Genomic DNA, 25,982 nt, shown 5'->3' with positions numbered 1-25,982 from the left:
AGTCACAGGGCTGTCCACCACTGGATTCCAGCGCCGTGCTGCAACTTATGATGCCAAGGCGACCCAGACTGCAGATGACAGGTACTCTAAGATGCTAGCGCAGTTCCCTGCTCTCCTGAGACCTTCAGGGGCCCCACAAAAGGTACAGCACGATACAGTACACTACATTAATACGACAGCTGGCCCCCAATTTCATGCAGACCCAGACAATTAGCTCCCAACCAGTACACGATTGCTAAGGCAGAGTTTGATGCTCTGCTGGCCAAGGGCATTATCTGCCCGTCTATGTGGGCGTGGTATTCACCCTCGCATTTGGTGCCTAAAAAGAATAGCACATGGCAGCCGTGCGGTGACTACCGAGCCTTAAACGTGAGAACAATTCCCAACCGCTATCCAGTGCCTCTCCTAAGAGACTACAATCATGCATTGTGTGGCAAACAGGTGTTTAGAGTGTGGGATTGTGCCAAAGCATACACACAAATTCCAGTTGCTGAGGAAGGTATCCCGAAGACAGCCATTACAATGCCTTTTGGCTTGCTCGAAAGCTTATTCATGACGTTTAGCCTGAGAAACATTGCACAAATGGCAATGATTCATTGATTCTGTATTATAAGGGTTACCATGTGTTTTGCCTACCTAGAAGACATACTCGTCTTCTCAGCGACGCAAGAGGAACATGAACAGAATCTCATTGAAGTTTTTGAGCGCCTAGACAAGTACGGCATTGTTTTGAACGTCACTAAGAGTGTATTCGGACAACCGTAGATAGCGTTTTTGGGTCACCTAATATCTTCTGCAGGATCGTGCCATTTGCCAGAGAAAGTTAAAGCCATTCTGAATATTTCTCACCCAGAGACAGCCAAAGAATTACATAGATTCCTCAGAATCCTCCATTTCTATCACTGCCATCTGCCACATGCGGCAGAACTTCAAGAACCACTTACAGCTGCACTGGCCGGTCCGAAAACAAAAGGCAAAGTGCCTGTGGAGTGGTCACGATGATAGACACTTTTGAAACCGCCAAGAAAAGCATAGCTGAGGCAATGCTTCTTGCTCACCCTGCTCTAGATGCGCCTCTTGTGCTCATGGTCGACGCTAGCCAGGTTGCCATCGGCGCAGCATTGCAGCAATATGTGGACAAAGCCTGGCAACCCCTCGCTTTTTTCTCTTGGAAATTGGAGCGCTTACAAACAGGAATTGTTGGCCATCTACGCTTCCTTGAAATATTTCCAAACACAGCTGGAGGCGAGAGTATTTACAATTTATACGGACCATAAAGCTTTGACATTCGCCTTCCACCAGGATAACAACAAATGCTCACCGAGGCAGTTTAATCAGTTGGATTTTATTGCTCAATTTTCCACCAATGTTAAACACATCTCTAGGTTGTAAAAAAATATTTAATAACCTCCACGATTTATGTCATCCAGGGGTAAAGACAACGACGAAGCTCGTATCTGGTCCTTACATGTGGCCGGGGATACAAAAAGATTGCCGGCAGTGGGCTCGCGTGTGCATCAATTGTCAACGCAGCAAAATTTCATGTCATGTTCGCACACCAGCAGACAAATTCCCAGACACAACCGAGAGGTTCGCCCACATCCACTTGGACGTCGTGGGACCTTTACTGCCCTCAGAGGGTCAACACTATTAGCTAACCATCACTGATAGAGTCACTCGCTGGACAGACGCTATTACAATTGACATTTTTGCTGAAACGCTGGCTGCCGCATTTATGTCCAACTGGATCACTTGTTTCGGCTGTCCATTACATATAACAACTGACAGAGGATGCCAGTTCAAGTCTGAATTGTTTACTCAGCTGAGCAAGTTCTGGGGCGCATCACATCACGTAACAACGAGTTCTCATCCAGCCAGCAATGGCATGGTTGAACGGTGGCACCAGTCCTTCAAAGCCGCCCTAGTGTGTCATGAATCGAAGTGGACCACGGCTCTTCCTTTAGTGCTACTCAGCCTCTGCAGCATCACTAAGCCAGACCTCAATGCATCCCCTGCTGAGTTGATCTATGGGGAATCCCTGCAGTTACGAGGTGAGCTTATTGATCCAAGTGCCTCACCAGGGGACTTATCACAGTCGTCCCAGTTTATAATCCAATTGCGGGATCAGGTTTAACACGAGCGACCGTATCCGGCTTCACAACATGGGACACCGCATACGTTTGTACATAAAGAGTTAAAGCATTGTACCCATGTCATGTTACGCAAAGACAGCATTAAACCAGCACTCAAGCGACCTTACACTGGACCACACCGCGTAATAACAACACGGGACAAAACGATGGACATTATGGTGAATGGAAAAAGGAACACAGTGTCGGTCGACCTAGTTAAACCTACTTTTGTCTTTGAGGAATCTTTAGATGAGTACAGTTCCCTCCACCTCCCACAGCTCCTTCAACGCAGACACAACATACAACACAATCCAGACGCCATGTGCACTTTCCGGCCAGATTCAAGGACAGCGTCTGAGGCAGCTACCAACAACAACGGCGCTCCACTATCCCATGGGGGGCTGTGTGGTGACTAAGGTGGTCGCATGGCTGGCAGCCGCGATCAGCTGATGGAATGCAAGTGTCAACGAGGTTCGCGTGCCAGCCGCAAGGAGTGCTGACATGTACTTACTCCTTGCTGCAGCACAAGCGTTCCATGACTTCTAACCGATGTGCTACGTTATAATTGTTCCGTTATTGATTTCACAGAACGTTTCACTGCAGTACTACCCAAGTTTTCTGTAATGTTCCATTGGTTGTTATTGTGTAATCACTGCCTATGTTATGTGTTCTTTCCTGAGTGATCTTCAATAAAAACATGACAAACACAGAAGATGTACTTCTTCCACAATAAGAATGCGATAGTTAGTTGCGAGCCTAACGCATGTTGGGAATGTGACATATCTATCCAGTGCAGGTCAACCATTCTTTTTAACTTGAGCCAGAGTTCCTCTACATGCTCCTGACCTGTGCTGAAAGTTTCAGGTTTCTCATTGAGATATGAAACTACTGATTTTTTATCTAGTTTACTGAACATATATCTTTCTCTGCTTGTTTTAGTTGTCTTTTGTGCTTTGGTAATCATTGTTGTTACAACCACATCATAGTCACTGATACCAGTTTCGATGTGGACATCCTTAAAGAGGTCAGGTCTATTTGTTGCCATCAGATCCAATATAATTCCATCAAGAGTGGGGTTCCTAGCTACTAGTTCTAGTAGTTTTCAGAGAAAGTCAGGTTTCACAGGATGTGTTATCATATCCACCACTAATAAAACTGTAATTTTCCCAATTAATTGTTGAATAACTAAAGTCTCCACTGATGATTACAATATGGTTGGGGAACCAACGTTCAAGTTAACTGAGGTTTTCTCTAAAGTTTTCAGTTGAATCAGGAGATGAGTATGGTGGGCGATAGAAGGATCCCATTATCATTTTATGCCCATCCCTGATACTATGTCTTGGCCAAACAACCTCACATGTAGCTTTAAATTCTATCTCAGAGGATTTGAGTTTCTTGTCTACTGTGACGAATACACCACCTCCATTTCCCACTTGCTTATCCTTTCCATATACACTTAAATTTTCTCAAAAAATATCACTGCTATCAATTTCAGGTTTCAATCAGCTATTTGTTCCCAGTATTATGTGAGATTCACTGCTTTTCATAAGCACTTCAAACACTGATACTTTGTTCCAAATGCTTCAGCAATTTACCACTAGGACTGTTTGTGGGGAGCATTTCATTTGATCTTACAATGATACTTCTGTGTATCCTACAGCTATCATTATCTGGATTAGATGGAGAGTCGCCTAATCTAACAAACCCTTGTGTGCACCCCACACAGTCAGCTACATGAGTAGCAGTCTCTCTTGTGTAGAGCACACCTGATCTATTTAGGCGGACACTACATTTTTCAACCCTATGGTGCAAGTCCAAGAAGTCGCAGCCTAGCTTGTCACAGAACCACGGCCATGATTAGCTCTGGGAACAATGCTGCAAATTATGAGCTTCGCTGAAACTCTGTGCACAAGGCTGTTCCTCTCAACCTTCTTGCCATTCACTGGAATGATCAAGTATGACCATGGCGCCCAGACAACAGACATCATTTTTCCAATGTGTAGCACAATTTGCAGTTGGTTGCACCCTGTCCCCCAATGGCTGATGGAACAGCCTCTTCAACATGCTGAATGAGGCCTCCAGGCATACACATCGAGTGCACCTGGTGCCCTTTCCTGACTCTTGTTGCCATTTCCCTAAGGGGATGGTTTATACAAAATATTTGAAACACCAGAAGTATACTAAGGTTTATTTCCCTCAATTAATTAACAATCAAATCTTAAGAGCACCAAATTTATGACCATTGTCAGCACCAAATTGTACGAATAATTTAGTGTGATCGTGTAACTTTCAAACTCAAATGAAGAAGACAACGGCCATTACAGGAGGAAAGGCGTGATGATAAATACAATTCCAACATAATAAGAAGACTAGGTTAGAAGGAGAAGTTTATGTTAAGCACAAAGCACAAACCATTCGTGCAAATGCAACAGGGGAAAAGTGCAAGTAAATACAAATTTAAAAACCAAATGTTCGATGTGTTTTGTAAAACAGGTACAATAACATATTATGCTCATGTTTCCTCTGTTTATTCTAATTGAACCCACAAACTTCCCTATTATGATGCCATTGATGAGACTGGCAGAGCTCAGATCCAGGTAATGTTTAAGGAAAACAGGAGCAAGAATGAACACGATGGATATCTACAGGGACTTATTGAAGTTATAGATATTACATGCAGACACCCAAGGAAGGATTTTCTGAAACACAGGGAGAGCTTCAGGTATGATGTTCAGGTTTAAGGAAAGAGAATTTTGGTATGTAAAATGCATTTATTAGTATTCATGGGCTGAAGAGTGACAGGACAATTCGAAGATAAGGAGACCTGCTGGTTTTACGAGAAGCTCTAAGACATAAAAGAGGTAAGCGTGTGGGAAACAAAATCAGAACTCACTGATAAAATAATGGAACACACTGAATCATCTGAGGTTTAAGTCACGCACCATGCAATTAGAGTATATGGACATGAGTATCTACTTGGTATAACAAGAAATGTGATTCACCCATCCTCTCATTGATCCACGATTCAGTCTTAATGATCCTGTGAACATTGCAGTAATAATTGATAATATTGTTGGCTCAAAATAGGCACATGTAGCGCTTCTGTGGAGCAACATGTTCAACACCATGCACTGAATGGTGTGCTCCAAAACATTTGTGCCTGCACTGTCATTGTGGTTGTTAGATCAGCCACAGATCACCACCTATGCTGCTTTACAGACTGGCCTCTGACTTCCTAGTTCTGTGAAAATGTGTGGATGTCACACACTTTATCACCTACTCGTAGTTTCACAATACTTCAACCAATTTCTATAGGTGCCTGCAACAGTAGCACATGACAATCTTTGCATTTCCATACCACAAATTTCCAGAAGCTAACCATACAATCTGCCCTTTGTGAAAAAAGTTGTAGGAAAATTCTTATGTAGAATGTAAAGACTTTAGTATTATAGGAGACCATTCACCAAAAAGCATAAGCTTTCAGTTGTCGATAAGCACACACAAAAGAAGAAAAACATGCTAGGTTTTGGAGTTATACTTTCACAAGCCGACCCCCCCCCCCCCCCCACACACACACACACACAAAACATGGTCAACAGTGCAAATGCTGTGTTGTGGTTGGTGGACTGGTTATAGCAGGGATAGTGTTGGGTAGTATGGGTAGAGGGAGAGATAGCTGGGAGGAAGGGAGAGGGACCAGGGTTGGGGTGGCTCGTGACTCGGAGGAAGGCCGATTTGCCAGTTAGAGATGCATGAGGGACGGGTGGCAGGTATAGTTGTAGAGGCCAGTGGGATGGCGATGTGGGGACGGCATGAACTGGAAGCAGTGACAGGACAGAGGAAGAGAAAACAGTTGGGTGGAAGGAGTGGGGACAATGGGTTACCAGGGATTGAGGTCTGGGCAGTTATGGGAGAAAAGGATGTGTTGTAAAGACAATTTCCATGTGTGTAGTTCGGAGAAGTTGGTTGTGGAAGGAAGGATTCAGATGGTTTGGGTTGTGAAGCAGCCGTTTGAATTAAGCATGTTGTGCACAGCCACATGTTCTTTTCAACAGCTTCTGGTGGCTATTCATCCTGATGGACAGCTAGTTGGTCATCATATGAACATAAAGGGCTGTGCAGTGCTTGCAGCAGAGTTGGTATGACATGGTTGCTTTCACAGGTACTGGGTGGGTGGATTGGGAAGGTCTTGTACCTTGGTCTACCACAATGATACGATCCCTATGGCAAGGGGTTGGGAGTGCGAATGGCACAGGGATAGACTAGATGCTGTGTAGGTTGGGTGGGAGAAGGAACACCACTTCAGGAGAGGTGATATGATCTCAGATGGGATGGCCCTCATTTCGGGACAGGATGAGAGGTACTCAAAGCCCTGGTGAAGAATATGGTTCAGTTGTTCCAGTCCATGGTGATGAGGGGGACACTCCTTTGTAACTGATTCTTGGAGGTGGTGGGAGGACTGAGGATATTTGAAATTATAGCATGAGAAATCTGTTTGTGGACTAGATTTGGGGGGCACTGCCTGTCTGTGAAGGCCTTTGTGATGGCTTCAGCATACAGGGCAAGGAATTTCTCATCATAGCGGATACATTGTCCACAGATGGCAAGCCTGTAAGGAAGGGATTTTTTGATGTGGAAGGGATGGCAGCTGTCAAAATGCATATGCTGTTGGCCATTAGTGGGTTTCACATGTGGTCAGTGGTGTGGATGGAGCCATCAGCAAGATGGAGGTCAACATCCTGGAAGTGGCATGTTTTGTAAACTAGGGCCATGTGAAGCAGATGGGGAGAAGGTGTTGAGGTTGTGAGGCATGTGGATAAGGTGTCTAGGCTCTGAGACCACATCATGAAGATATCATCAACGAACCTAAACTAGACCAGGAGTTGGTAGTTTTGGGAGGCTAGGAAGGTTTCCTCTAATTGGCTGTGCCACATATTTGTTTCTAAATCTTCTGTTCATAGGAAAAGTAATTGTGGGTCAGAATATAGTTGGTAATGTGTGTAAGGAATGAGGTGGTAGGTCTGGAGTCTGAAGGTGATTGGGAGAGATACTGTTTGATAGCAGCAAGACCATGGGCATGAGGGATGTTGGTGTACAGAGAGGTGGCATCAACAGTGACAAGTAGGGATCCAGGAGGTAAATGCGTGGGGATGGTGGAAAGTCAGTGAAGGAAATGGTTGGTATCTTTCATGTGGGAGGCTAGATTTCAGGCAATTAGTTGGAGGCGTTGGTCAACAAGAGTGGAAATTCTTTCAGTGGGAGCACAATAGACAGCAACAGTTGAGTGTCCAGGATTGTTGGGTTTGCGGATTTCGGGAGCTTGTAGAAGTGGGCTGTGCGGGGTGTTGTTGGGGGAGGGGGGGATGGACTCAGGTGTGAGGTTCTGAGAAGATCCTATGGGTTTCAGTAAGGATTGTAGTCTATGTTGGACTTCTGGGATGGAGTTACTCTGGCAGAGCTTGTAGGTGGAGCAGTCAGATAGCTGGTGGATGCCTTCTGTCAGGTAGTCAGTGTGACTGATCACAACAGTAGTGGAGTCTCTGTCTGAATCAGTTTTCAGGTTGAGTGTGGCTGTCCTTTCTCCACCAAAATGTTACTGTTCTTAGAAAGGAACATGGAGGAGGAGTGTGAGGCCAAGTTGGATGTAAGAAATGCCTGGAAGCTACTAACGAGTGGTTGGATGGGAGGTGGGGAGGGTCACGGTTGGTTGGTGGTACAAACTGGGACAGGCAGGGTTCAGTGTTAGGATTACGTTGGCTTTGGTTGGAGGGATTTGGTGGCAAAGAAGTGTTTCCGTTGCAGGGATCAAGACATGGAAAGTAGGTCTCTGACACGACCAACAAGGTTCTATGCTTTCAATGTGTGCCCTCTCCCTGCCTCCTACTTCATCTTCCTTTACCCACCATACCCAACATTACCCCCACCACAACCAGGCCACCTGCCACAAAATCAGTCTAGCCAGCACTGTGCTGGGGCAAAGGCACACACAAACACGTGTGTGTGTGTGTGTGTGTGTGTGTGTGTGTGTGTGTGTGTGTGTGTGTGTGTGTGAGCGCGCGCGCGCGCGTGCACACTAAATCCAAAACCTAGCATGTTTTCCTTCTTTTGTGTCCACTTATCTACAACTGAAAGCTCCTGCTTTTTGGTAAGTGGCCTCCTTTAACCCTAAAGTATTTATGTTCTACAAGAACTTTCCTTCAACATTTTTGATGAAGGGCAGACTGTATGGCCTGGTTTCTGACCTCACCCCAACAACACACACCACAGCCCAATTCTATAAGCTGCCCAAAATCCACAAACTCAAGAATCATGAATCCCAGCTGTAGCTGGCTATTGTGCTCCCACTGCAGGACTTTCCACTCTTATTGACCAACACCTCCAACCAAATGGCTGAAACCTTCCCACATCAAAGGTACCAACTTGCCAACTTTCTTCACTGACTTTCCACCACCCCCACACCCTTACCTCCCAGATCCTTATTTGTCACTACATATCAACATCCTCATTTCATTGGCATGGCCATCATCAAACACTACATCTGCCAATGTCCTCCACACTCCAAACCTGCCACCTCATTACTTATACACCTTACCAACTATATTCTGACCCACAATTACTTTTTCTTTGAAGGGAAAGTTTACAAATGGTACAGCCATGGGCACTTACATGGCATCCACCAGTTTACAGGCCATCTAGAGAACACCTTCCTAGCCTCCCAAAACTCCCAACCACTAGTCTGGTTCAGGTTAATTGATAATATCTTCATGATCTGGACACCAGGGCTAAGACCTATTGTCTTCCTCACTCCTTGAAAACCTCAACCCTTTTCTCCCATCTGCTTCATCTGGTCCTCCTCTACCCAACACACCATCTTTCTGGACATTGACCTCCACCTCACTGAAAGACTTTCCACTCTTATTGACTAACACCTCCAACCAAATGGCCGAAACCTTCCCACATCAAAGGTACCAACTTGCCAACTTTCTTCACTGACTTTTCACCACACCCTTACCTCCCAGATGGCTCCATCCACAACTCTGTCCACGTGAAACCCACTAACCTCCAACAGTATCTGCATTTTGACAGCTGCCATTCCTTTTACACCAAAAAAATACCACCCATACAGCCTATTCACCAGTGGACAACAAATCTGGAGTGATGAGAAGTCCCTTGCCCACTGTGTTGAAGGTCTCACGAAGTCTTTTATACACAGGCACTATCCCCCAAACCTAGCCCACTAACAGATTTCCCGTGCCATATCTTCATGCAATCCTTGCACCAACCCCCAAGAATCAGCTATAAAGGAGTGTCTCTCTCATCACCCAATATCACCCTGAACTGAGACACATCCCACACAAGATCCTTCCCTACGCAACTTCGACTTCCAAAACCTTGCCACAGGGACCATATCCTATGCCCAATCCACCCACGCAGCAGCAAGTACTCAAGACCTGTCACACATTTATCGTAGCACAACAGAGGCCGGGCCACATGTGAAAGTAGACTTGTCATTTATCAACCCTCCTGCAAATGCTGCACAGCCTTTTATGTTGGTATGGCTTTCAACCAGCTGAGCACTATGATGAACTACCACCGGCAAACAGATGTCAAGAACAAAGTTGACTACCTGCTGGCACAACATGCAGCTGAGCACAACATGCTCAATTTCAATCGCTGCTTCACAACCTGATCCATCTGGATCCTTCCCTCTACTTCTTTGAGCTGTGCAAATGAGAGTTACCCTTAAAATACATCCTCCCCTCCCTTAATCATCCTGGCATCAATCTCAGATAACCCATTGTCTCCACATCCTCCACCCAACAGTTTCCCCTTCCTCCACCGCATCAATGCTTCCCAATTCATGGCCCCACATCGCCTTCAGCGTGTGCCCCTTTCCACCATTTGTTACAACTATACCTGCCATCCCTTCCTCCGGCATTCCTAGCTGGCAAACCAACCTCCCACCGAGCCACTAGCTGTCCACCCCCAGCCATGTAGAGGCATAGAGGTGTGTGTGTGTGTGTGTGTGTGTGTGTGTGTGTGTGTGTGTGTGTGTGTGTGTGTGTGTGGTGGGGGGCGGGGGGGTTAAAAGGATAACTCTAAAAGCCAGTTAGTTTTTCTTCTTTTGTGTGTGTCTCTTCCTGTCTCCTGCCTCCACTCACTCTACCCACCCCATCCAACATTACTCCCCCCCACCATGACCAGCCCACCTAATGCAAATACCATTGACACTGTCAGTCTAGCCGACACCATGTAGAGGCATAGAGGTGTGTGTGTGTGTGTGTGTGTGTGTGTGTGTGTGTGTGTGTGTGTGTGTGTGGTGGTGTGGGGGGGGGGGGTTTAAAGGATAACTCTGAAAGCCAGTTAGTTTTTCTTCTTTTGTGTGTGTCTATCAACAACTAAAGGCTTCTGTTTTTCAATAAGTGGTCTTCTTTAATCCTAATTGCTCTCTATCAAACTCCTTTATGAGACAGATTTTCTCTTTTGCTTCTCATACTTATGCTGAAACGATTCCCCATTTGTTCTGCTCCATTCATATGGTTTCCATATCGCATCATGTGCCCACAACACCACAAATACAGCATTCAAACTCACAGAGGTCAAGAGTCATAATGTCTGGCCTCATCGGTGTAAGTAAACAAAGAATTTGTATTAACAGGCAAATACTTAAATCAGTAAAAACAGTGAAGTAGCTTGAATTGATATGGGATTGGAACACTCATACGAATCTCGAAGATGACAAATATCAAATTCCTATTTCAAGGAGAAAGTGGGAAGAGGTGGACATCATTTATAAAAGAAGTAACCTACAAAGTACAAATGTGACTCAGTTTTCAGTGGTATCCCCAGCTACGGAACACCTATTAAGTCAAAAGATTTAAATGGTCAAGGGCATTTAAAAAGCTCATTTCTTCATGACATAATTTATTAATCAGTTGCAAGCTACATCAGAATAAACAAGAACAACATTCTTAATAGTTCAGGGACTTGATTTCAATAGAAATCTTTAGAAATAACAATCGACCATATAAATATCACGTGAAGACTAAGACAGAATATATTTTCTACAAAGTGAGCAAAAAATAAAATTCAAACATCAATAAGTACTCACAAAAAGGCATGAGCCTATAAATGCACATTACAAATGGTTCATCACAGTAATAAACACCGTGCATTGAAAATAGTGAGATGAGACAACAACAAATTTGTAAAACATGAGGAACAGTGACAAATAACAGTTTGTAATTTATTATTTTCTTGTTCAAAGTACCATCACAGCATACAAGATCTGTTCAAAAAATTCCAGAACATTCGTAATTTCACACCAATGATGTGTTGGAGTTAAATGTGGTTGGCATCACTACACAGGCCTGTGTTTAATGTGTAACTGCTGGAAGTTTCACTGTTTTATGCATGTTAGTGATTGTTCAGTACTGTACTGAGTAGAACGTTGTGTCGCACAGTTTGCCAATTTCGAGATGGCAGAGTAAGAGGCACAACATGTCTGCATCAAATTTTACATGAAACTCAAGAAAAACTTTAGAGAGACACACTAAATGATGCAGTAAGCCTACAGTGATGAGTGCTTAAGCTGTACTCAGTGTTACAAATGGTTCATCAGCTTTAAAAATGGATGGACAGAAGTTAAAGATGACCTTTATTCAGGACATCCTTATACATGTGCCGACAAGACTCAAGTCAAGAATGCCGACAAAATTTTGTGTGCCAATCAAAGACTGACTGTCCAAGAGACTACAGAAGAATGTAACATTTCAGCTGGATCATTTCATGCATCATGTTGGCACCAAGTTCATACCATGGCTCATGAATCAAGACCAGAAAGACCTTTGCCTCATAATCTGTGAAGAGCTTTTTGATCGTGCAAATGAGAACCAGATTTTCCTTAAGAGAATTATACCTACTGATGACACGTTGGTCTACAGTTATGATGTTGAGACCAAGGTTCCATCTTCACAATGACTCAGGAAATGTTCTCCAAGACAAAAAAAGCTCGTCAGGTCTAGTCAAATGTCAAAGTCATGCTGATAGTTTTCTTTAACATTGAAGGATTAGTTTGTCATGAATTCGAGACACAGGGACAAACTGTTAATAAATGGTACCATCGGGACATGTTGCAATGCCTGCGAGAAAACGTGACAAGGAAAAGGCCCAAAATCAAAATGTATTGAGACAATTCATGGCTCTTGCATCATGATCACAAACCCACACATTCATCCCTGTTGGTGCCTGACTAGCACAAAAACAAACTCACTGTGCTGCCTCATCCTCCATGCTCTCCAGTCCTGGCCCTGTGGACTTCTTTTTATTTCCAAAGTTGAAAACCCCATTGAAAGGACGAAGATTTGCAACAACAGATGAGATAAAAGAAAATTCACAGATGGCACTTCATGCGATCCAACAAGAGGCATACAAAGACTGATTTTGGGAGTGGAAACAGCACTGAGAGCAGTATATCAATTGTGGAGGAGAGTATTTCAAAGGGACCATGCACAGTAAGTAAAAAGTAAGCATAGAAAAATTTTGTGGACAAAGTTCCATTTTTTGAACAGATGTTGTACAATAGCAGTGTTTGAGAATATCATGCATAACAGCTTTTGAAAATAACATATATGTAATATATCACTTATAACTTTATTAAACCCATAGAAAACATGCATCGTTACTGGATGCCAACTACATTTGAGAACATTAAACAATGTGTTAACTGGGGGCAAAAAAAAGTGACCAGATGTATCGCCCTAAGCTTTATCCATACTACATGTTGGGTACCATTCACAACTACCTGCTGCTGTTATTTGAGGACTGACACTCAATAATACTGCAAATATCAAATTCTAATCCATTATTAAAGCATAGAAAAATAAAGCAACAGAAGTGGGTAATTACTTAATATGAAAACATAAATTCATTAAAAATGAATGATGCATAAAATATACACCTGATTTTTGTGTAACATCACAGCACTTACCTCCTTTGCTTACCACCTTCAAATCATTAGTTTGTCCCTCATAGCCGAACAATGCCCTAAAAAATAAATAAGAGACACTTGATCAAACTGAGCACAACCAAGTCATTTAATCTGAAATTGAAGTTTTATACTATGGTCATTAGCTATCCATTATCTCTCTCAACTTCACTACAACAGGTAGAAGTAGCAAGACAACAGCTTACAGGGTACGTTTTAAATGGTATCTAAAGGCAGCACAGGTGAACTTAATCAAAGTTCATGATGATAATAAAACACAACAATGAATAAGGAAATTCTCAAAACTGCTTCAAGGATATCATAATGGTTTTAAAGGAAGTCATGATGAATCTTTAGTATTTAGTTTTACAAAAATATCAGAAAGTGTATGCAGTTTTAATAACTCCAATATTCCCAAAAGTATTAGTTGAATATAATGTAACTAGCAAGTTGTGGATGTGAGCTAATAACCTCCTCATCTTTGTGAGTAAACATTTGCAAACATTGTAAAATCTCCACTAATCATACTGGAGATAAAATAAACTCCTCTTACAAATCATTTCAATGTAATATTTTCTAGATAATTTTAATTCTTTCATAAAACAAGTTATCTTTTAGGAATAATTCTCTCTCATTAGCCAATTTCATCATATAAAATATATAAGTTCATAAGCTTAATTTAATTTTCTCACGCAACTGACTCTAAATAATTCTGTTTTTCAAACAATTTGTCAACAAACAGATTTAGAGATACCTCAGGTATTACCTTTTTTTTTTTTTTTTTAACAAAGGGGATTACAGAAGTGCCTGATTCCACTCATGACGTCATCAATATGGCAGAAATGGCTATTCTAAGCGTCTCCAACATGGCACCTATGATGTCACATACACACGGCAACAAATACAAAAATACATATAAATAAGACTATAACATCTCCCTCCAAAAATACAGTCAAACTAAAGGTGCACCTGCAGGAAATTAGGGGTTTTAGGGAGAAAAAACACCACAATCCCAAAACACACAAAATGATGATGGATAAAAAAATTACAAAATCGACAGGAATCGGACATTTCCCTTGACCTATGTAGGACGTCCGCAGCTGACAATACCACAACACCAACACCCACATACAAAACTACAAAAATTGAAATAGGTCATTTTCCTTGACCTACATAGGTCAACCGTAACTATTGATACGAAAAAACCACCACCCACAACTACGAAAAACAAAACAAAAACCACAATGCCTCAAAAATTCAAAAGTCAAACATCCCTACATAAATTAAAACACATTCAGTACACAATAAATACACAAAACATTACAACTCAAGAAAAACAGACCCAAAACAACAATTACTTACCACCAACAAATTTCGGCGGTGCAAAGTAGGTCGGCCATCCCAAACACACACACACACACACACACACACACACACACACACACAGAGAGAGAGAGAGAGAGAGAGAGGGGGGGGGGGGAGGGAGGGAGCCACCAAACAACAAGACAACATCTACAAAGACAACCAACTCGTAAACTCCGCGCCGTAATGATGTCACACACTACAATACCCTTACTTCATGGGTCAAAGCAGATGGATGGAATCTGACGCTTCTGTTGACCCGAAAGAAAGCTTTTTTGTCAAATACCTTGTGTGTCACAATAGACCAGTGCCCAGACTGCTGTAGAATTGTCTGGAATAAAAATCAGTGTGAGGAATGTCAGCACTATGTTCATGCAGAATGAATAATACAACCCATGACAGGAAAGATCCTATTCACACTTGGAGATGCAGTGATTGTCACTACTGATATAAAATACTTGAAAAAGAGCAGCTTATATTCAGACTTTGAGTATAGTTAGCAGTTTTGCTGGGACGAGACCAGAACTCTGGATTACATAAGGGCTCACAAATTAGTGAAGAAGTTAAGACAGTAGAGTGCATAAGGTTCATGCAAACTGTAGAAAGAACATTTTTAAGAGTACAGAGAAAGTCTACTACAGTGTAGTAGTCATGGGAGTGGAATTTCAGAACTGGTGCAGAACTCTTTGGGGAAGTGATTACCAAGTAACAAGTATTTTTAAGCTGCGAGCAGCGCTCAGCAATGTCCCCTGTGATTAAGGCTCTTTGAGGAAGGATCTTGGAAAAGTGCATAATAATAATAATAATAATAATAATAATAATAATAATAATAATGAGTGCATGTCACAGTTTGGACTGTAACCATAATTGTACAACTGAGGATGGTATTAGGAGTACTGCTAAGAATGTCCTTCACATTAATTTTAAGATCCTGTCTCTCTTTGAGTTTTCTAAACCATGGATTAAGCACACTGCGGAGCTTGGAAAAATGCTCAGGGAAGACGGACATTTGTACATGTACATGACTGATGCCCCTCACTCTGTCACTTCACACTCAGCATAATTTGCACCTGAATGCTTCTCATGAGAAGCTACATGAATGGCTGTTTGCCAGAAACTTCTAATCTAACCAAAGCAGTAAACACCCTAAACCCATGATTTTCGTGGTATTTCCTGGGCCTTTTTAGGGTAAATTTATCCAAAAGACAAAGCTGAACAATAAATATAGATACAACTGAACAGTTACTAGCAAAACAAAATACTGTAGCTTGGACAAGCCCACAATATTAAAGAAAATGAATTTAAAATGAATTTAGTGTCTTCCATCAAAACATCAGGATACTCATAAACAAAAAGGATGAATTTTCATGTCCATAGAGGAAAATGAAAGGACAGATGGAATTTGTGCAGACTTGTTACTTGTTATGCATGTGAAAAGATCAGCTGGAAAGCACCGAACTGAACAGATTTTTCTTGATAGGCCATTATTGTACTACCTGCAGAACCAATAGAAGAAAGGGGAGGAGATGTATGAGCAAAAATTGAGTTAAGTCTAGGTGCTTCAAGTTAATTTATTATTGTATTGAACCGCTTTTAAACGCTGTGCCACAATCGTGGATCAGAAAGGACATGAACTTGTCACAGTGACAGTTTACAGGCTATCAGTGCAAAACATGTTAAGCTCCAGAAAGCAGATAAAGAGTTTTAATAAGATTACAGAGATTTAACTGGCGAATCATTGTTTGTGGAAACTCTAATGTTGATTTTCTGTCTGATGGTTGGATCGATGGCACCTTCAGTAGTTATTTTCAACTTCAGAGTATTCCCTCTGTGGATTAAATGAAAAAGTGCAACAGCTAATGACCATTTGTTTTCAGACCCAATAACTCACAATGATTTATCACAATGGTTTACATGAACATGATTGTCAAATGTTAACCACAGAATATATTGACTGGTTAGACACACATAAGGTAAGAAGAGTAATGTCTCACCGAATCATTAACAATGACTTTTACACAGTGTTTATACAGAATTTACAGGAACAATACAGAAGAGAAATTTGTAAAGCATGCCGTGTAGATGAAAAATTTCTCTCTTTCTTTAAAATGTTCTTACATCACACTGAGTCTTGTTTTCTTGTGCAAGAAATAAAGATAAAATCAAACAGAAGCAAGGATAAAGAATGGATAGCTTTTGGAATTAATGTATCTTGCACCAGGAAGAGAGAGTTCTACTTAATTCAAAGGACAATTTGTAGTCATGAGTTAAAACTCCATTCCACTAGTAATGTAAAATTGAAACTCATGTACTATTTTCAAAAATAAAACACTCCAAGAATATGGCAAAAATCTAGAGCATTATTAGACAGGAAACAAACAAAAATAGCTACCCAAATTAAACTGAGCCCCCAGGAAACATCTCGGGAGAAACTGTGACTCTTTCAAATCACTGGCACCAAATTCAATGATTACTTTCTCAAAATGGCTGCAAGCATTGCACTCCCTAATAAACCAGCATACACTGTTGCATTATACACACATCAAAACAAGTTCTGCAACACCTCAGTTCTAAGAGTTCCAGAACCTGTACAGAAAATTGGAATAGAGATCAACGAAAGCATCATTTCCACCCTTTTTATTGCTCATGAAAACCACACACTGCATGTTGTACCACCATACAGCGAGATCTCCAGAGGTGTTGGTCCAGATTGCTGTACACATCATTACCTCTAATACCCAGTAGCATGTCCTCTTGCACAGATGCATGCCTGTATCCATGGTGGCATCCTATCCACAAGTTCATCAAGGCACTGTTGGTCCAGATTGTCCCACTCTTCAACCGCGATTCAGCATAGATCCCTCAGAGTGGTCAGTGGATCACATCATACATAAAGAGCCCTTTTCAATCTATCTCAGGCATGTTCGACAGGGTTCATGTCTGGAGAATTTGCTGGCCACTCTAGTGGAGCAATATCGTTACCCTGAAGGAAGTCATTCACAAGATATGCACGATGGGGGCGGGAATTGTCGTCCATGAAGACAAATTCCTTGCCAATATGCTGTTGATATGGTTGCACTATCGGTCGGAGGATGGCATTCACGTATCATACAGCCGTACAGCACCTTCCACAACCACCAGCAGTGTACATCGGCTACACATAATGCCGCCCCAAAACAGCAGGGAACCTCCACCTTGCTGCACTTGCTGGACAGTGTGTCTAAGGCATTCAGCCTGACCAGGTTGCCTCAAAACCATCTCCGACAATTGTCTGTTTGAAGGCATATGTGACACTCATCGGTAAAGAGAACATGATGCCAATCCTGAGCGGTCCATTCGGCATGTTGTTGGTCCCATCTGTACCACACTGCATGGTGTCGTGGTTGCAAAGATGTACCTCGCCATGGTCGTCGGAAGTGAAGTTGCGCATCATGTAGCCTATTGCGCACAGTTTGAGTCATAACAGGACATCCTGTGGCTACACGAAAAGCATTATTCAACATGGTGGTGTTGCTGTCAGGGTTCCTCTGAGCCATAATCCATAGATAGTAGTCATCCACTGCAGTAGCAGCCCTTGGGTGCCCCGAGCGAGGCACGTCATCGACAGTTCCTGTCTCTCTGTATCTCCTCCATGCCCAAACAACATCACTTTGGTTCACTCCGAGACACCTGTACACTTCCCTTGTCGAGAGCCCTTCCTGGCACAAAGTAACAATGCGGACACTATTGAACCATGGTATTGACCATCTAGGCATGGTTGAACTACAGACAACACGAGCCATGTACCTCCTTCCTGGTGGAATGACTGGAACTGATCGGCTGTCGGACCCCCTCTGTTTAATAGGTACTGCTCATGCTTGGTTGTTTACATCTTTGGGCGGGTTTAGTGACATCTCTGAACAGTCAAAGGGACTGTGTCTGCGATACAATATCCACAGACAACGTCTATCTTCAGGAGTTCTGGAACCAGGGTGTTGCAAAACATTTTTTGTTGTGAGTATTTACTTGTGCAAATACTACATAAATTACAGACAGAAATAGTTTCAGAACATATAACATCTCTGGCGATTACTAAATTCGCCAGGGCACTAAAAAGTACACATTCCGCTCACTTCGATGGTGGGTCTATCAGAAAATTGTAGTCTTTTATTGACTTGGCAGGATTACCCATAAGCTATCTTTGTAATAACATAATGACTCAGGTCATATTTTCTGACAGACTTTATTATGCAGTGGTAACAACCATTATCAGACTGGATAAGCAATCCACTTCTAATCACAGCAAACCACTTCTAACCACAGGTCACTTTCACAGTGGTGACTCTCGCAAAAATTTTACCAACATACTATGTGGTGGCCTACAAACTTCTGACTTACAAGAGCAGTAATTGTAAATAAATTGAATATATTAATTTTACCTACATAAATGAAACTCTTTAAATATGTTTAATTTTTTTAACTAATCATTTAACACTGTGAGGAATAAAATAAGATGATTAAAAAAAAGGTTGGTAACAGTATAAATCGAACCCTAACCGACGAATTGCCAGTTAGTGTACTAGACCATGGCACCGTTATGACAACTGTTCATTTAAAATACCTCACACTCTATGCTTGCCCAATACACTAACACAATTTCAAAAATAATAATAGTAATAATAATAATAATAATAATAATAATAACCCTTTAGATCACATAACATCAACAGATACGAAGAACGTAAATTGGAAAAAGAAAACACTACATGGCAAGCACCCGTATCATCTAACACAGCCACACATCGATCAAGACGCATCCAACACATGGCTAAGAAAAGGCAATATATACAGTGAGACGAAGGATTCATGATTGGAATACAGGATCAAACAATAAACACCAGATATTACAGCAAGCATATTATTAAAGATCCCAATACCACAACAGATAAATGCAGACTTTGCAAACAACAAATAGAAACAGTAGATCACATCACAAGCGGATGTACAATACTAGCAAATACAGAATACCCCAGAAGACATGACAATGTAGCAAAAATAATACATCAACAGCTTGCCTTACAACATAAACTTATAAAACAACACGTTCCCACATACAAGTATGCACCACAAAATGTACTGGAGAATGATGAATACAAATTATACTGGAACAGAACCATTATAACAGATAAAACAACACCACATAACAAACCTGACATCATACTCACCAATAAAAAGAAGAAATTAACACAACTAATCGAAATATCCATACCCAATACAACAAATATACAAAATAACCATACCCAATACAATAAATATACAAAATAAAACAGGAGAAAAAATTGAAAAATACATCCAACTGGCTGAGGAAGCCAAGGACATGTGGCATCAGGATAAAGTTGACATTATATCAATTATACTATCAACTACAGGAGTCATACCACACAATATCCACCAGTACATCAATGCAATACAGTTACAGCCAAACTTATATATACAACTACAGAAATCTGTAATTATTGATACATGTTCAATTACCCGAAAGTTCCTAAATGCAATATAACACATACCGTACAGTTAAAAGGAAATGACGCTTGATCAAGGTCCGTGTCACTTTCCACTTTTAACCAGACTTAACGTCTGAGAAAGTAAAGAAATAATAATAATAATAATAATAATAACCTGGTGCTGTGAGCAACACAGCACAGTGCCAGAAGGGATGACATTACATCACAGCATGTGCATTCACATGTTTTTGTCAATTCCATTTGCATAACAGCATGCGTTCGAAGAGAAACTGCATAATTTTATAGCTATTTCTGGCTCGCATTCAAAGAAAAATGGTGTCATTTTAATGTGATTTCTGGCTTGCATTTAAATAGAAAAGCTATAATTTTAGTCTGCTACTGTCATTTCACACTTTTTAGTGTTTGCAAAAGTTGCTTGAGAAAGTGGTTTGTGATAGAATACCAATTCACTTAACTCAGAAGAACTTGTTAACTGCTTCCCAATTTTAGCTTTCATAAAAGGATTCTCACGGAGATAGCAATACAATACCTCCCAAATGAAGTCCTTCTCAAAGACTATGACAACATCATACTTGCAAACTGGAGTATTATGGTATTAACGGTACCCTCTGGCATGCCTGAAGCCTCACCTTTTAAAAAAGCTGTTGAGTATCTTGCTGACAAACTGTGACACAGGACTAAGTATAATCTCAGAATGGGGAACATAAAATTTGGGGTCCCACAATGATCTTGTGGGTTCCAACAAGTGTGGTGTTCCAACGAGTTTACAGGACAATTCAAAAACTGTAATGCTCGCTGATAACAGAAGCATACTAACCAGGGATCGACAATTAACTTAGGAGCCACTGCTAAACAGGCATACAAGTGGTTCAAAGCTAACTCTCACAAATATTCACATTATACAATTTACACATGAAATAACAACCTGTTAGCAACATAAGTACATACACTGAGGCGACAAAAGTAATGCGATAGTAATAAGCACATATACAGATGGTAGTAGTATCATGTACACACTGCATAAAGGGCAGTGCACTGGCAGAGCTGTCACTCGTGCTGAGTTGAGCCATGGGAAAAGGTTTCCGATGTGATTATGACCACACAATGGGAATTAACATACTTTCAATGTAAAATGGTAGTTGGTGCTAGACATGGCATGGGACATTCCATTTCAGAAATTGTTCAGGAATTCAGTATTCCAAGATCCACAGTATCAATAGCGAGCTGGAAATGCCAAATTTCAGGCATTACTTCTCACTGTGGATGACACAGTGCCCAACGGCCTTCACTTAATGATAAGAGAACAGTGATGTTTGTGTATAGTTGTCAGTGCCGATAGACACGCAACACTGTGTAAGATAATCACTTAAGTCAATGTGGGACATACGACAAATATATCTGTTAAGTCAGTACATCAAAATTTGGTATTATTAGGCTATGGCAGCAGATGAGCAACATAAACTCCTTTGTTAACAGCATGACATTGCCTGCAACACCTCTCCTGGGCTCAACTATATTCGTTGGACACTAGACGACTGGAAATCTGTGGTCTGGTCAGATGAGTTCTGATTTCAGTTGGCAAGAGCTGGTAGTAGGGTTCGAGTGTGGTGCAGTCCCCACAAAACCATGGACCCAAGTTGTCAACAAGTAACTGTGCAAGGTGATAGTGACTCCGTAATGGTGTGGGCTGTGTGTACATGTAATGGACTGGGTCCTCTGGTCGAACTGAACCAATCGTTATCTGGAAATGGATATGTTTCCATACTTGGAGACCATTTGTAGACATTCATGGACTTCATGTTCCCAAACAACAGCGAAATTTTTATGGAGGACAATGTGCCATGTCACTGAGCCACAATTGTTCGTGATTTGTTTGACAAACATTCTGGACAATTCAAGTGAACAATTGTTCACAATTTGTTTGACAAACATGCTGCACAATTTGAGTGACCAATTGTGGTCACCCAGATTGCCCGACATGAATCCCATTGAACATTAATGGGACATAACCAAGAGTCTGTGTACAAACTCCTGCACTGGCAACACTGCCACAATTAGCACTGGCACCACTTTCATAATTCTGGATGATAGAATGGGTCAGTATTTCTGCAGGGGACTTCCAACGTCTTGTTGAGTCCATGCCGTGTAAAGTGCAGCACTATGCTGGGTTAAAAGGGGGTCCGACCCAAAATTAAGAGGTATCCCATGACTATTGTCACTCAGTGTATATGATCATATATTAAATGTAACACTGTGTGTAAAATTCCTTGTGGTCCAGTAGCATAACAAATTAAAATTAAATCAGCATGCATATAAACTAATCAAGAAGTTTGGCATGTTTTGCTCTTAAATGTATATATCCTTTGTTAACCTAAAGAGAAGCATGTTAGCATATTTTCATTCCTTATTGTTCTATGGAGTTACTTTCTAGTGTAATCCACCTACAGCAAACACAATGTTTAAGCAAAAGTAGTGAGCAGTATGAATACTTTGTAAAGTAGATAATAGTCCACCTTGCAGTAGCCCTTTTAAGGATACTTGTCTTTTTATGCACACTTTCTCATACATTTTCACCTTAAAAGATTTTGTTGTTGAGAATAAAAACATGTTTCAATTGAAATATAATCTACACAATCACAATAGAAGACCAAAAAAAGAAAAAGAAAAAAAACAGTTTTCATGCAGATTTTGCTGGCTTAGGATGGAGTTATGGACTCAGTGTGAAGACATTCAACAAGTCTCATATAACTCATATAACACAATAGATATGTTGGCTATACTCTATCAATGCTGATGTGATCTCTCTGACTGAAGTGAGGCTTTATTGTACCAGTGTAGTGGTAGAATGAGCAGAGTGACACAGTACAGTGGTGGTGAGTAAGCAAAAAGTATGACGGTCTGGGCAGACAACTTGTTTATTTTGCTCTAGACGGACGGCGACATGCACGTCTTACTGGATGTCGTCAGTGTATATATTGGGAAGTTTGTAAATGAATAAGAGATATAAAAATTGTCTATTGTAACTTGTGTTGGAGATTAGTGTTTTCAGTGATCATTATCTCTCAGGTTATGGCTTCTTGCTGTCAAGTACTGTAATTGTTTTTTAAGCAAAGATATATTTGGTGACCCATGTGAGTCTTTGATGTACATGTAGATTACTGTCACATTCTTTCATTTGTTGACTCTAATCATATCCAATAATAGTGTTGTTGCTAATCTCAGTAAAACTGATATATGATGCATTAACTACTATATCTGCATGTACTTTTAGGCTCATCATCATTATTGTGGCATTGGCCCCTCCTTGTGACACCCCCCCCCCCCCCCCCAATTTTTCTGTGGTAACCTTAGCCATTGAATTTTTCTGTGGTAACCTTAGCCATTGCTGGTATTACATTAAAATATATAAAACATATTTACTTGATTCTGCTAATTTATGTTAATCTTGCGTTGGGTGCATACATTAGTGAAATATTGTAGTGTCTTTTCTAATACTGTTTTGTTTCATACGGACTACAAATATTTTGTATATTGTATGAAGGACTTGGATACTGATCAAACAAGTATTTGCATATAACAAATGATACCTGAAAATTGAACAAGCATTCAAAAGGTAAGGAAAATCCTATCAATTCAAAAGAAAATTAAAAATGTACCTTACTGCACACACTACCTACAAACAATCTGAAAATCAGTATTCAAGGATTAAAAAAGTTATGTTAGCCAGATGGCAAGTAACAGTGTTTACTGTAAAGATACATGATAAGAGGTAAATAAGATTCAGTATTTACAGATGAAGGTACACTTTTTCTTTGGAGGAGAAAAAAAGGGCAAGGTAATAACATGAATAACAAGCTACCAACGAACCTGTAGTATCATGCACTATCAATACCATGCCATGCACTTCACTTTAGAAGCTGGCAGTAACCCATATGCCTGCACTCTCAATCTGTGAACAGCTCTGTGTTACACCCTCCCCTCCTTGTGTGGCCAAGTCCACCACAGAGCCAACTTAAAGGACACTGCACAGCTAGCTGAGTTCTGCCTAGGTACTCTAAGCATTATCAGTTTGCCTCTGTTATTGTATGATGAAACTGCCTTTCTCAAGGAAACACACTGGACTGTATTCTGGTTAGTCAATTACGTTGGGCAAGAGATTCGCATTTATCACAAATCTCTTGCCCAACGTAAAGTCCCGAGCGACTGGAAAAAAGCGCAGGTGACGCCTGTATATAAGAAGGGTAGGACGGATCCTCAAAATTACAGACCAATATCCTTAACATTGGTTTGTTGCAGGATTCTCAAACATATTCTCAGTTCGAATATAATGAATTTCCTTGAGACAGAGAAGTTGCTGTCCATGTATCAGCACGGCTTTAGAAAGCATTGCTCCTGTGAAACACAACTCACCCTTCTTTCACATGATATCTTGCGAACCGTGGATGAAGGGTATCAGACGGATGCCATATTCCTTGACTTCCGGAAAGCGTTTCACTCGGTGCCCCACTGCAGACTCCTAACTAAGGTACAAGCATATGGGATTGGTTCCCAAGTATGCGAGTGGCTTGAAGACTTCTTAAGTAATACAATCCAGTACGTTGTCCTCGGTGGTGAGTGTTCATCGGAGGTGAGTGTATCATCTGGAGTGCCCTAGGGAAGTGTAGTAGGTACGCTGTTGTTTTCTATCTACATAAATGATCTTTTGTATAGGGTGGATAGCAATGTGCGGCTGTTTGCTGATGATGCTGTGGTGTACGGGAAGGCGTCATCGTTGAGTGACTGTAGGAGGATACAAGATGACTTGGACAGGATTTGTGATTGGTGTAAAGAATGGCAACTAACTCTAAATATAGATAAATGTAAATTAATGCAGATGAATAGGAAAAATATCCTGTAATGTTTGAATACTCAATTAGTAGTGTAGCACTTGACACAGTCACGTCGATTAAATATTTGGGCGTAACATTGCAGAGCAATATGAAGTGGGACAAGCATATAATGGCAGTTGTGGGGAAGGCGGATAGTTGTCTTCGGTTCATTGGTAGAATTTTGGGAAGATGTGGTTCATCTGTAAAGGAGACCACTTATAAAACACTAATACGACCTATTCTTCGGTACTGCTCGAGCGTTTGGGATCCCTATCAGGTCGGATTGAGGAAGGACATAGAAGCAATTCAGAGGCAGACTGCTAGATTTGTTACTGATAGGTTTGATCATCACACAAGTGTTACGGAAATGCTTCAGGAACTCGGGTGGGAGTCTCTAGAGGAAAGGAGGCGTTCTTTTCATGAATCGCTACTGAGGAAATTTAGAGAACCAGCATTTGAGGCTGACTGCAGTACAATTTTACTGCTGCCAACTTACATTTCGTGGAAAGACCACAAAGATAAGATAAGAGAGATTAGAGCTCATACAGAGGCATATAGGCAGTCATTTTTCCCTCATTCTGTTTGGGAGTGGAACAGGGAGAGACTGCCACGCACCGTATGGTGGATTGCAGAGTATGCATGTAGATGTAGATGTAGTTTCATGTTTCATGGATCATGCGCATGATAAATCATAATGATGTGGAACGAATCATCTAACATTCACATCAAAAATTAATTTGTAAATATGGTTATGTGCTTAACATTAAGTCTTTCTTTTTTTTAAAATAAAAGGAGTTACTTAAACTCTGTGTGTGCATCTCATTATTTTTGCTCTCTGTCTTAAACCCACCAACTCCTTGGCATCCAGCAACAGGACACCAAACACTTGGTGATGATGCTGTTCCCATGGGTGTTTCACTACATCTTCTCACCCACCATATTAACAACTGGCAAAAATACTGATTTTGTCTTTCTTGCAGAACCGTGGCTCGTCAACATGCTTGCCCTTGATATTGCTTCTTTGTTACTGTGTTTCAGAGCACTGAACCTGCAGACTGTGTATTTTTGCACTTTTTAAAGGCTAACATTTCTAGTGATTTTAATTCGTGCTTTCTTGCACTTTAGTGGC

The 25,982-nt window shown here is 41.2% G+C and overlaps 1 protein-coding gene across 1 annotated transcript in view; it reads right to left on the bottom strand.

The window, feature by feature from the left end:
- Nucleotides 1-25,982, bottom strand: part of LOC126252796 (drebrin-like protein) — a 209,349-nt gene that overhangs the window by 165,102 nt on the left and 18,265 nt on the right. Inside the window, exon 2 of the mRNA XM_049953733.1 lies at nucleotides 13,123-13,178. Within this exon, the coding sequence (XP_049809690.1) occupies nucleotides 13,123-13,178 (56 nt within the window). The remainder of the gene's footprint in view (nucleotides 1-13,122; nucleotides 13,179-25,982) is intronic.

The sequence above is a fragment of the Schistocerca nitens genome, chromosome 4 (genome assembly GCF_023898315.1).
Source record: "Schistocerca nitens isolate TAMUIC-IGC-003100 chromosome 4, iqSchNite1.1, whole genome shotgun sequence".
Taxonomy (NCBI): Eukaryota; Metazoa; Arthropoda; class Insecta; order Orthoptera; family Acrididae; genus Schistocerca; species Schistocerca nitens.
The sequence above is the reverse complement of the archived record's forward strand: the minus strand, read 5'-3'. Positions and strand labels throughout refer to the sequence as shown.